The following is a 13,393-nucleotide window of genomic DNA, read 5'->3' on the forward strand; positions in this document are numbered from 1 at the left end:
GGCATTTTCTATCGAGGGGAAGTACTTCTTCATGAACTTCTCCATTACTTGTTCCCATGATGTAATCTCCCCTGGTTCGAGAGAATAATCCCATTTCCGTGCATGGTCACGCAATGAAAATGGGAATAGTGTTAATCGAACCTCCTCAGCAGATATGTTTGGGAACACAAACGTATTGCAGATCTCAATAAAACTCCGGAGGTGGGCATGCGAATCCTCGCCACGCCTACTACCAAACAGTTCGGTAGTTTGAATCATCTGTAGCATCACCGGTTTTATTTCAAATCTCGATCCGTCTAAGGCAGGCCTTATGATTCCTTGTGAGAAATCATAAAGGTTGGGCGACGCATAGTCCCAGATGGGCCTATTGCGATCGTTCGCCAAGAGGATGGGATTCGCCATGATATTATTTGCATTTGATGCTCTGTCTTCTAGTTGCTTGGCCATATTGGGATTTTTCTCTTGTTGTCGTTGGCGGCTGTTTCTTTTTCTTCTTCAGAAAGTTCTCTTAATCTCTGGTCATAATCCGGCTCAAGATTTTGTCCTTCTCTCATACAACGTCCGCTTCTCCTTAGCTTCTTCCCTTACCTAAGGAGAAGCAGTGCACAGAGATGGAAAGTCTGCAAAGAAAATTAGAAAGTTACCGTTAGAACAAACTTGTACTGTCGTAGTCCCCGACAACGACGCCAAAAACTTTATGCATGGTTAATGCGATGAAATAATGGTTTAAATTTCGATGGTGGTGTATGCGTTGTGCATGCAAGTTTTCTTAGCAAGATCCAAGTATAAACCCTACTAAGTTGCTCTAGTAAGCCTAGGGTCGAACATAGGGACTATGGAGACAGTATGCGACGATGATTTTAGATTTCTTTGTGGTGACCAATAAAACAATGCATTGGTTGGTATGTTTGTTTAATGTATAGATTCTATGTGGCAGAATTGAGAAAAGAGTCAATAATACAAAAGATACAATGAGTATGCAGGGGAATAGGTTGAGAAGAGTTTTAGCTAACACTTCCTAAGATTGCATTCACATTATGCAATCATGCTACATACAAACATAGCAAGTCATCTCTCAATGAAAATGCTATAGCTCCTAGTTTTAGAACGCATGCGTTATATGCGATGATGTCTATAGGACTTATGTCTAAGCCTCTATTCTTGTCTATGCAATGATGAATGACACACACATACCCAAGGTGACCACATACTACCATAACCTATTTCTAGGGTGCATGCGATGCATGTTAGCAAACAAAGCTTATCTCATCTCTTGCTCATGTGGATCTAATCTTGCTTTCTCAAGTCTAGATTCTAAGCTAGCTCTCTTAAGTCTTAGGTTCTTTCTTTAGACTCTCTCTCGAGTAGCTCTAAATGGGTGATGGACGCAACATAAGACAAGATGATCGCATACAATGAATATTTTAGGTCATGCTAGCTAAGTACTTCTCAACCCATTCGAAAGTTTAGTTACTCATGCGTAATGTAGAGAGAGTGAACGGATGTAGAAATGCAGGTTCCATTCTATAAATGAAATCAAAATACAGAATGACAATGGGAAATAAAAAAAGGGAGCCTGGTAGCAATTTCTTGCTTTCCAAGGCTTTTACACTATTTTTCTCTACTCTACTCAAAGAATATTCTTGCTTTCGTAAGAGTCGGCCCTCTCTCCATTCTCAACGCTTCCCGACACTCTTTCGAGCTGACCAGGATCGATCTTCTGGCGTCTTCTCTCTTCTCTCGCCTCCGCCTTCTAGGCTAACTATATTCTGTATGGTGAACTCTTTATATGGCTCAGCTGGAATAGAACTGAACTGAACTCCTTTAACGAAGGTGGCCTTCGGTATTTATAGAGCTTCAGGGTGAAAAGCTTTTTCTCTCAAATGATTGTACTGATGGGATGTCATTAATTCTCTGTTTGATACGCCGAATAATTTTCACCGAAAAGTTTAGTGTACTTGCTACAGTGTATCGTTAACAGCTTGTCAACTAAATTCGAATTCGATCGTCATAAGCTTTCTGTCCCATCGTGATTTATTAAGCTTTCACCTTGATGCGCCGTCTCTTATGTGGCCACCTTCTTGAGCAGATTTTCGCAAACAAAAACGATCGCATAGCCTTGCGGTCGCAATCTCTTAAGCGCTCGGACGCTGATTTCCTTGGATCGTGATTCTTCCTTGCGCCAACGCATTTTTCTGCACAAAATACATAAATTAGCTTCTTTAATGTGATGGACGCATGCGATCGCATTGTTCTAAATTTAATGCTTTTGGACACGATTTTATATATTTTTACCATCGCTATCCTTCATTGGTTTATATTTTTGCTTTGTAATAACGTGCATTTTTGTCCGTTATCACTCACATATGAGGCGGAGCCTGGAAAACCAAACTTGATCTTTGGAGATGAGATGGAACTACACCAACATTTTTGTAGAGAAGGCAGAATTGCAACAACACTCTTAGAGAAGAGGTTGACTTGTACCAACATTGTTTTTAGAGGGAGTGAAGCTACACCAATATTTTTGGAGGAGTGAAACTACACCAACATTTTGGAGAGGGAGCGAAGTTGCACCAAACTTGAGCTTTGAAGAGGAAACAGCGAAGCCACACCAAACTTGAACTTGGAATAGGAAGCAACGAAACCTCCAAACTTGACTTTGAAGAGGAACCGAAGTGCTATTCTAAGTGTGTGCCTTTAATTTACAGTGCTACCTCCTTACGAGGGATGGACATCTTTAATTTTAAGTGTTGCTCTCAAAGAGAGGACCATCTTCAATTTGGAGTGACATTCTATAATGGGGATGAACAACATCAATCTTGTATTGTCACACTTATGTGGTTGTGGTACCATTTCTAATAGACTGAACTTAAATTTCTTTAAGTTTCCTAGAACCCTTGAAGAAAGGGATCAAGTCATGGCGTAGTTCAAGAGATTTTTTTTACCGGATTGAACTTGAATTTTCCATCAAGCTACCTACGTATCCTTTATAATAAATAGGGATCAAGTCATAACGTAGTTCAAACGATTTTTTTTTTGAGTCGTTCACCTTTTAAGATCATGTGGGCCAGGAGCAACATGTAGTTTATGCTCTTGTGATAAGGAGCTTCTACATTTAAACTTTAGAAGCTCTTAGTTCATCATGGCTTTGATCATCCACTTCATTTGTAGGATTCGTCAATATGATGAGCTTTGGCTTCACCATCAAGGAACCTTTTGTATTTATATCAACAGACAACTTCCTCTTCATGCGTAATGGGGCACGATTGTGAATCTTCTTCTCGTTGTTTACTTCATGAAATGGTCTTGCCTTCAAGGTTTTCATCTTTCTTTCATGTTACTCGCTTGTCATTTTGAGATGATAAAAAACAAATGTTGAAAATCAATCTTTCTTTAATGTGAAGATACTTAGCCTTTTGAAGGCTGAAGCTTGAGTGGAAGTAGATGTTGGACATTGGTTTTCTTCTTCTATCGTGGCCATATTCAATCTTTGGAAGACTGAAGATCGAGTAGTTGAAGGCTTGATACGATCAAAGACAAAAATTCTTTGCTTAATTTCTTTTGAATCACCGAATTCTTCAGTAGTTATATGATTGTTGTCGACTTCCACTATGCTGATAGCGTGACATGCAAAAACTTCTGATACTTTCACTGGATGATTATTAAGGAAGCTTCTTGGGAGAAATTCTACTAAAGTTACTGACTGTCGAAGTTGAGGGAAGTCCTCATCTTCTTCCTTAGCAAGCTTAGGCTTCCATGTCATCTTTTTAGCTTTCTTTTTATGAGTTATGTTCCCTCTTCTATAGCCGCGATAGGAGCATGACTCTTTTTGAGTGGAATTTGGTTGTCTTCTTTCTCAACAAGTCACAACTATCCACCCTTCGTTTCCATCTTCAACAGGATCATCTTTGCTTTGGGAATTGATAGCACCGAAAATGTGTTATTTTCCTCTACTTAATTCTAGGTCATTACTATGTTTAGTGCATTTATTTAATGATTTTGTAAGTATCGAGTATCTTAGAGGTAGAACCGATCGTTATGAGCTATTTGGGGTTAATTTGGAGTAATAAGGAGCTAATTTCAACAATTGGGCTTCAAAGGGACGTGAATGGACAAAAACATCCTTAGACGGAGCATTGCAACGCCCAGACGAGTGTTGCTCAATGCTATAAGGCAGTAGTTGCCCGTATTGGACAAAACAAGGTAGCATTGCAATGCTGCGAACATAATGACCAATGCGCATGCTAGGTAGCGTTGAGATGCTGCGACACTGCCCTATATAAGTTCTTCCCTTTTATGTCAGAAAGAGGACGCCCACCTTTGGCCTCCTATCGATTTTTCCCTTCTTTTCCCTTATCCACTTGTATTTTGCGATGTTTCTTTAGTAGTTAATCGAGTAATGCTGGATTGTAACTTCTCATCCCCTATAGGAAGGTAAGATGTCGGTTTCTTAGTTTAAGGATTTGGAGAAACACGATGTAATTTATGAGATTTTAATTTAATGATTTATTCGAACATGTTTATGGGCTTTGATTTGAATCTATATCTATGAATTGCATGATTTTTTATTGTTGATTGACGCCCAATAATTTTTTCATGTAAATTTTAACACTTTGAGATTACCTTGTAATATCTGACACGTATTTATAGGATAATCATATTAGAAGCACTAGGTTAGTTAGACAAAAAGTCTGTTCCTAGCAGCCTAGAGAAAAAGCACATTGATTGTTTAATTCGACGTTGGAAATTAAAACTCATCTTAGCGTAATCCTTAGACTTTAATGCGATTCGTTAATTTGTATGGAGCGGATTCGTTTTTTGTGCATTTTGAGTACTTAGATAATTAGGACCATGGTTGGGATTCCAATCAATTGGGCTAAGCATAAATAAGAAATTTGAGTCATAAATTGGGTCGATGATCTAAATTACATTGGGCAAATCCGTTCCTCTAAACTAAGACATCTTGGTTAATTGCGCTTCTATTTTTACTTTTCTTGAATTTTTATTTTCATGCAATTTCAATTATCCAACCATATCAATCCCCTCCCCCCATTTATCACTTTAACTAAAAACAAACTTGATGAACTAATCATCCGCGCTTCCCTGAGATTCGACCCCGGACATACTGCTTGTACTACTATGTAGTATAAGTAATTAGTGTGGTGATTTATAAATATTATTTGTGCACGTGCGGTTAACGGGCTATGGTAAATTCGACAACCTTCCAAATCGACATCGTTGCCGAGGAAGCCAATTAGTTCTTCTTAGTTAGTTTTTTGTTAAAATTTATTTTGCTTTGATTTCTTTTCTTTTTGTGTCAGTTAAGCATGGCATGATTTCTAAATAAATCTTTGACTTCCAAAGGCCAAGTAGCAAATGTTGATGACGAGATAGGTTGCCTTTGTCACGAGCTTTCGGAGTTGACTTCCTTGGTTGGCCAGTTGGTGAAAAGGAGATCGCAACAAGTAGAGGTGTGCGGGAGTTTCCTACTCAAGGGGCATCCCACGCAAGCATGCCTGAGGTTGGAGTGGATGCCAGCACCATGTGGATTCGTCGAGGAGGGGTATTGTGGTCCTTGGGACTACAAGCCTCACCATTCTTTGTGGGAGGTGTCCTTTGGTCATAGATACTCAAGATGACAACAAGGCTTTGGTGGCCAAGATTTCATAGCACCATACCAGTCGACTCATGCTTAGTCTTCAAGGTCAGGTATGTCTTTAGAGGCTTTAGTTATGGAGCTTGCTGATAGATCTTTTAAGATTGAGTAGGACAACCTCCGTAGGCAGCAAAAGTTCGAGCGCATCCAACATGAGAGTCTTTACCTGATGTAGAGGCTAGAACTAACTTGCAAAGTCTTAGTGACCTTGTTGCTGGACTTGCAACTACAACTGGGAGGTCGGACGAGCCGTTGCCAGAACATTCCTTTGATTTTCCTAAGACTCAGAGGCATGAGGTAGTCCATGTCAACATGGTGGAGGAGCAGGAACCACTTCTTGGAGATTCGTGCCTAGGTATGACTTTGGAGTTTTTAGTTTCTAAACTTGCTAATAGTACTTCTCAGTTTCGGCAGGATACAAAAAAATTTTAGAAGAATTTTCAAGTTCGGCTCCATGGATTGATCACCCATGTTGCCTAGTTGAACAAGGCCATGCAGAAACTTGAAAGCATGCCAGAGTAGTCCATCATCTATACCTCGGAGGCCGAGTTCCTTGCAGACTGCTACTACTCCAATGATGATGAGGACGTCACTCCATGCTTGCAACGTGAGGTTAAGGAGAATTCTAAGCCTTAATCTAATGACATCCAGGTGATAGAGTTAAAGGTCGAAAGACCTTACTCTGTTAGCGGCGGCAGTCCGACTCGTTCGGCGAAGGGAGGCGCGATGGCGAGGGCATGGTCTAACTGGTGGGATCTGGTCGGTTGAAACCCACGAACGGCGAACAACGCAATTGGAGGGAGGTCGATGGCTGGGCGACTGGGGCAGTGGTGCGACCGATTGAAAGTGGACGTGCGGCGCTTCGAGGTCGACGAACGGCGGTCGGTTGGAGGCACACGGTGACTTGGGTGCGGCGGCTTGGCGTGCAGCAAGGAAGAAGAAATCCGGGGGGGGGGGGGGGAGGGGGGGCCCGCGTGGGTGATGAGAAGGTGAGGGGTGGGAGCCCTTTTATTTTAAAAAAACTAATAATAATAATAATAAAGGAAAATATTATATCTTTAATTAAATCCTTTCCTTAACCCACTTTATACTATTTAATCCCTTTCTTTTTTCCAAAAATAATTAATTCCTACTATAACTTTTCAAATTGAATTTGAAAATTGAATAATTTCCACGACGATACTTAAATCCTCGCATTTATACTTTAAATTCAGAATTCCAAACATGCCCTTCAACTAAGGACAATTACTGAAAAGGGAAAAGTATTACATTATTAATAAATAAATAAAAAGGTGTGGGATGTTACATTCTTCCCCCCTCAAAGAACTTTCGTCCTCGAAAGTTCATCCTTGAAAAAGCTTCGGGTACTGGGCCTTCATCTCGTCCTCTCGCTCCCAGGTGGCTTCCCTGAACTGGTGGTTCTGCCATAGAACCTTCACAAAAGCAATTTCCCGACGGCGCAATGTCTTTACTTCTCTGGCAAGAATCTCTATGGGCTTCTCCTCGTAGCTCAAGTTATCATTCAACTGTAAGGGCTCATATTCAACTATATGGGACGGGTCTGCCACATACTTCCTTAGCATCAAGACATGGAAGACATTATGAACTGAAGACAATGCTGGAGGCAAGGCCAAACGGTAAGCTACAGGGCCAACTCGCTCCAAGACCTCGAAAGGTCCAATGAATCTCTGACTCAACTTTTCTTTCCTGCTAAACCTTAGATTACCCTTCATGGGTGCCACCTTTAAGAACAATTTTACCCCAATCTCAAATTCCAGGTCCTTACGTCTTACATCGGCATAGCTCTTCTGTCTGCTCTGGGCTATCTGCATACGAGCCCTGATCTTCTATATGGCCTCATTTGTGGTCTGCACCAATTCAGGTCCTAACAATCTCCCCTCTCCTACCTCATCTCAACACATAGGGGACCTGCAACTCTTCCCATATAGGGCCTCAAAGGGTGACATCCCAATAGTGGACTGGTAGTTGTTATCGTACGCAAACTCCAATAAGTGCAAGTAAGCATCCCAATTTCCAAAAAACTCTATGGCACAGGCACGCAACATGTCTTCTAGTATCTGATTCAATCTCTCTGTCTGCCCATCAGTCTGAGGGTGGAACGCTGTACTGAAGTTGGTTCTCAATGCCTCTTGGAGACTCTTCTAGAAGTTAGACGTAAAACGAGGGTCTCTATCCGACACAATGGACACGGGTACTCCATACAATCTTACCACTTCCTTCATGTATATCTGTGCCCACTTATTCACTGAAAAGGTCTACTTTCCAGGTATGAAATGTGCTAGCTTCGTAAGTCTGTCTACAACGACCCATATCACAGTGAAACCTTTAACTGTCCGAGGCAACCCACGATGAAATCCATAGACACATGCTCCCCCTTCCATTCTGGTACGTTTAATGGTTGTAACAAGCTTGCTGGCCTCTGCCTTGGGGCTTTCACCTGCTGGCACACCAAACACTTACTGACGAACTCCGCAACCTCTCTTTTCATATCATTCCACTAATAGTAGCGTTTCAGATCCTGGTACATCTTGGTGCTGCCGGGGTGGACCGAGAATAGGGAACTATGATCCTCTGACAACAGCTCATCCTTAATGTCACTAACCGCCGGCACACACAGACGCCCCTGATAAATGAGGCCGCCTTCTGCTGACATAGAGAATTCGCTATCCTGGCCTGACTTCACTCTACGAACTCTCTTCTCCAAATAAGGGTCATCTCGCTGCGCATCAATAATCTTCTGCCTTAGGCTTGGTTGCACCGACAACTGTGCTAACTGTGTTGCAACCTTACCCACGACTACTGCAATCTCTGCCCTCTCCAGTTTCCTGCATAGGGGAGTCTGTCCGGTAATAAGAGCTGCGGAATGGGCCATCTTTTTGCTTAAAGCATCTACCACTACGTTTGCTTTCCCCGGTGGTACAAAATTTCACAGTCATAATCCTTTACTAGTTTCAACCACCTTCGTTGCCTCATGTTTAGCTCCTTTTGAGTGAAAAAGTACTTCAAACTCTTGTGGTCGGTGAAAATCTGTATCTATTCTCCATACAAGTAATGTCTCCAGATCTTGAGAGCAAAAACCACTGCTACTAACTCTAAGTCATGCGTGGGATAATTCTGTTTGTGCTTCTTCAGCTAACGTGAAGCGTAAGCAACTACTCTACCATGCTGCATCAATACGCATCCCAACCCCTTCTTGGATGCATCACTGAAAATGACGAAACCACCTGATCCGTCCGATACTGTGAGAATTGGGTCTGAAACCAGCCTCTGCTTGAGGTCCTGGAAACTGCTTTCACAAGCCTCATTCCAAACAAATGTTGCCCCCTTCCGGTTCAACTGAGTTAATGAGACGGCTATGCGAGAGAAATCCTTCACAAACCGTCTGTAGTAGCCTGCTAACCCCAGGAAGCTGCGTACCTCACTGACCGTGGTTGGACGAGCCTAACCCGTAACTACCTCCACCTTTGCAGGATCCACTGAGACACCTTCCTTGGATACCTCATGCCTTAGAAAAGACACCTGCTTCAACCAAATTCACATTTAGAAAACTTAGCATATAGCTTATTGGCCCTCAATGCCTCTAAAACTCTCCACAAATGCTCCCCATGCTCGGCCTCTGTCTTAGAATAAATCAAAATATCATCAATAAAAATAATAACGAAGGTGTTGAGGAATTCCTTGAACACCTTATTCATCAGATCCAGAACACTGCTGGTACATTCGATAGGCCGAATGACATCACTATGAATTCATAATGTCCATACCTCGAACGAAAGGTTGTCTTGGGTATGTCACTGTCCTTTATCCTCAGCTAGTGGTACCCTGACCGGAGGTCAATCTTAGAGAACACCGTAGCTCCCTGTAACTGGTTAAACAAATCATCGATCCTGGGAAGGGGATATTTGTTCTTGACGGTCACCTTGTTCAACTCTCTGCAGTCAATGCATAGACGTAACGATCCATTCTTCTTTTTCACGAACAAAATGGGTGCACCCCATGGTGACACGCTAGGACGAATGAAACCCTTGTCCAACAACTCCTGCAATTGGACCTTTAATTCCTTCAACTTTGTCGGGGCCATCCTGTACAAGGCCCTCGAAATAGGGTTGTGCCTGGCTCTAATTCAATAGCAAAATCTATCTCCCGCTGCGGGGGCAATCCGGGAAGGTCTTCTGAAACATATCTGGAAAATCCTTCACTACTGGCTTTGAAGTCAAGGTAACTTCATTCTTCCTTGTTTTTACTACACTAGTCATAAAGCCTCAGACTCCTTGGTCGAATAGCCTATTGGCCTTCAATGCGGATATCACCTTGGGTAGGACTACAGTCCCAACCCTTTTAAACTTGAAACTGGCTCCTGTAGGAAGTTTAAAGATAACTTCCTTACGAGAACAATCTATGCTAGCATGGTTAGCAGCTAACCAATTCATGCCTAATATAACATCAAAATCGCGCATATCTAAAATTATCAGGGTTACATCTAATGTACGGTTGGCTACCTCTACCTAACATGCCTTTATCTTTTCTGTAGCTAACATAATCTCTCCCGATGGAGTGGAAAGAGACAATGCAAATTGCAACGATTCTGAGTCTAACATGGCGTGTCTCACAAATATAGCAGATATAAACGAGTGCAAAGAACCAAAGTAAAATAAAACAAGAGCATGGTGTCCCAAAATGGGAAGTGTACCTGTCACCACGGTGCTTGACTTCTCGGCCTCATGCCGAGTGGTAGAAAATACCTTTCCCTACTGTTGCTGGCGGTTCGGGCCTCCCTGGAATGATCCTACGGGCTAGCTTCTGTGCTCAAGCGCATTCTTCCTTGGGCATCTATCTGCCATATGTCCCTTCTGACCACATCGGAAACAATTCCCAGAGCCGGCTAAACAACGTCCCCAGTGTTGCTTACCGCAAGTGGTGCATATCGATCTATCCTCCCTGCCATTCCCAGCTTGGGTACTCTGTTGTCCCTACTGATGTGGAACATGCACAGTGTTCTGACCCCTCTGCTGATGTTCAAGAGTCCCGTGCTCAGCCTTCCTTTTCTGCCCTGCGGAGGTTCCAATCCCGAGTGACCTCCTGTATTCCTCTCCCCCCTAGGAGTCAGCATCAATCCTCACACAGCTCGCAGTGCCGCAGCATAAGTCTTGAGATCCAAGGCATGCACCATCCCTCGCAACCTGCTCCTCAGGCCCTGGATAAATCTCTCGGTCCTCGCTGCCTCGGTGGCCACTTGCTCAGGAGCAAACTGAGACAGCTTATCAAATTCTTTCTCGTACTCCTCCACTGACATAACGCCCTACTTCAGGTTCAAGAATTCTGCCTGCTTATTGTATCGGGTGTTGGCCGAAAAGTACTTCTCATAAAAACGTTCCTTGAACTGTTCCCAGGTTGCAAGGTCACCTCTGATATCGATCATCTTTTCTGTCGAACGCCACCAGATTGACGCGTTACCAGTCAGCATGAAGACTGCACATTCCAGTTTATGTTCTTCCTCGCACCTCATAAAACGAAAAATTGTCTCAATGGATGACAACCACAATTCTGCCTTGGTGGGGTCTCCTAACGATCCATCAAAGGGGCGAGGGCCATACTTCCGAAAATCCCTTAAATGTTTGGCCTCGAGAGATAAGCTCTGTGTGTCATTGTCCTGCGGGCAGGTTTGTCGTAACGGCTCGGGTGGCACCGGTTCCTCTTGAGCCTGAGTCTGGGCAGGCTGTCCTGCCATCGTGCTACGGATCAGCTCCTACAGCTTCCCCATCAGAGCAGTTGCAACAGCTTCACTAATTCGGGCTTCCATTGCCTTTTCATCCACTTGGGTCATAGGCGAAATTGGCGCCGCCGGAGCAGTTTGATTACTCCCTTCTCTCTCTGCTGGTATTTCTTCTCTAACTATTTTCCTTGTTCTACATTTAGGTGCCATGTCCTGTCATAAATTTGTACGTTAGCTAACTATTTTTGAGCCTCTCTCAGACATCATGTGTTTAAAACACTACATCACTGTCCTCATATACATATGGAAACTTTCATTAATAGAATGTACCTAGCGATGATGAGGAATTCATTACTGGTCACAGGGACTATCTAGACTTACATAGTAAGTCAGTCTACAGAACCCAAAACATGGGCTCTGATACCAACTGTAACGACCCGACCTCCTAGGACCTAGGTAAGGCCATTACTAAAATAAATGCATGTAAAGAATTTAAAATGACGCTTAGTCATTTGAAATAAATGCTAATTAAAAACAAGAGAAGTTCAAAAGACATTTATTAAATACAATTGTTAAAAACAATAATAGGGTACCCAGAAATCATAAAGGTTAATAAGTACATATGAAAAACAATTCTTAATAATAAGTTTCAAACATCAAAACTAAACATTAAGGGAAACATGAAAAGAACTCTAAATCTCATGACGCGGAAGCGTAAAGACTAGTCCCAGTGGCTCGATCATGAATTCCGCTGCGCCATCGCCGGTGCATCTCTACCCTTACCTGAAACATCAACATAAGAAAGAATGAGTATAAAATACTCAGTAAGTAACCCTACCACTGGGGTCAGGCTAGGAATCTATGTCCTCTAGATACCCACATATGGCACATAAATACATGTAACATATAAGAGACTGAGTCCTATCCTATTGTAGTTAAGTATGCCCACAAAACTGGTGAATCCCGAAGGAAACAAAAAACTGGTGAATCTCGAAGGAAACACAAACTGGTGAATCTCAAAAGAAAACAAAAACTGGTGAATCCCGAAGGAAACAAAAAACTGGTGAATCTCGAAGGAAACACAAACTGGTGAGCATCTAACTAATCAATGAGGATATTCACACAGTCTTAACATGCTAAGATTCAACATTGTACGGTTCTAAAACATACATAAAAATCCTTAATACCATGGCTGCATCACATACCCACAATTCTTAACAACATATTATACATCATCCATGTATAACTTATATCATAAAGCCACAACATACAAGTATGCCTCAACGCCAGCAGAACAGACATCGACATATGAAAACACATATTATCACATACTAACGATCAAGCACTTAGGTATGTATGTAAACAAATCAGAATTTGTGCCAGATTATACTTTGATTCAAGTTATATTGTCAATCAACATGCTAACAGTTACCATAACATACACTTATCATGCTAGCATACAACTAGAGTCTGGCTCGTGGGCGGTTCCAGTGATAAGATTACTTACCTTAATCGAAAATCCCCAGATAAACTCAAACAATCAAACGGTGGCTGCAGCTTGAAGAAACGACCCTACCATATGAATACAACCATTAAGTTTCAGTCCAAAAATAATTGCGACAATTCAGATTCAAAACGACAATACCCAATAGCTTACCCAAAGAACTTGGTTAACAACCACTCCAAAATCTCCTTCCAACAGATTTTAACTCCCCAAAGGACGACAACTTAGAACCTTAAAGATACAAGGGTTAAGTCAAACCTAGTTTAGAAATCAGAGCATGTCCACCAACCAACAATAAGGCTATAATCCTTACAAAAACTCTTGTCGAACGATCTCGAACCCGTTGGATAACCACTCCAATAGTTTCCTCGATTCAAAACTAAGGCCAAAAATAATTCGAATAAGTTAACCTTCATTCCAAACTTAATATGGCCCAAACTTCCACCCAACTTCACAAAAGGCTAACCTAAAATTGCTAGATCCGGCGAACCCAAAGGTG

General features: G+C 42.1%; 1 protein-coding gene and 1 pseudogene across 1 annotated transcript; both read right to left on the reverse strand.

The window, feature by feature from the left end:
* Positions 1-6,999: 6,999 nt before the first annotated feature.
* LOC150034924 (uncharacterized) lies at positions 7,000-8,549 on the reverse strand. Its single transcript, XM_090315177.1, has 3 exons — positions 8,226-8,549; positions 7,586-7,818; positions 7,000-7,231 (listed from the first exon to the last, which is right to left on the reverse strand). The coding sequence occupies exons 1-3, from the start codon at positions 8,547-8,549 to the stop codon at positions 7,000-7,002; spliced, it is 789 nt and encodes a 262-aa protein (XP_090171303.1).
* A 2,244-nt stretch (positions 8,550-10,793) lies between these two features.
* On the reverse strand, positions 10,794-11,405 carry LOC150034925 (uncharacterized; annotated as a pseudogene).
* Between the last annotated feature and the right edge of the window lie 1,988 nt (positions 11,406-13,393).

Source organism: Benincasa hispida, chromosome 7, assembly GCF_027475165.1.
Source record: "Benincasa hispida cultivar pf3 chromosome 7, pf3_genome.v1.1, whole genome shotgun sequence".
NCBI lineage: Eukaryota > Viridiplantae > Streptophyta > Magnoliopsida > Cucurbitales > Cucurbitaceae > Benincasa > Benincasa hispida.

Excerpts from the sequence above, each read along its gene's own strand:
- LOC150034924 (XM_090315177.1), bottom strand. The coding sequence starts at position 8,549 with ATGGCCCATTCCGCAGCTCTTATTACCGGACAGACTCCCCTATGCAGG. Across the intron at positions 7,819-8,225 it reads ATCATAGTTCCCTATTCTCG|AAGAGTCTCCAAGAGGCATT; the intron begins GTCCACCCCGGC and ends TCTAACTTCTAG. Across the intron at positions 7,232-7,585 it reads CTATATGGGAAGAGTTGCAG|GAAGTATGTGGCAGACCCGT; the intron begins GTCCCCTATGTG and ends CTTGATGCTAAG.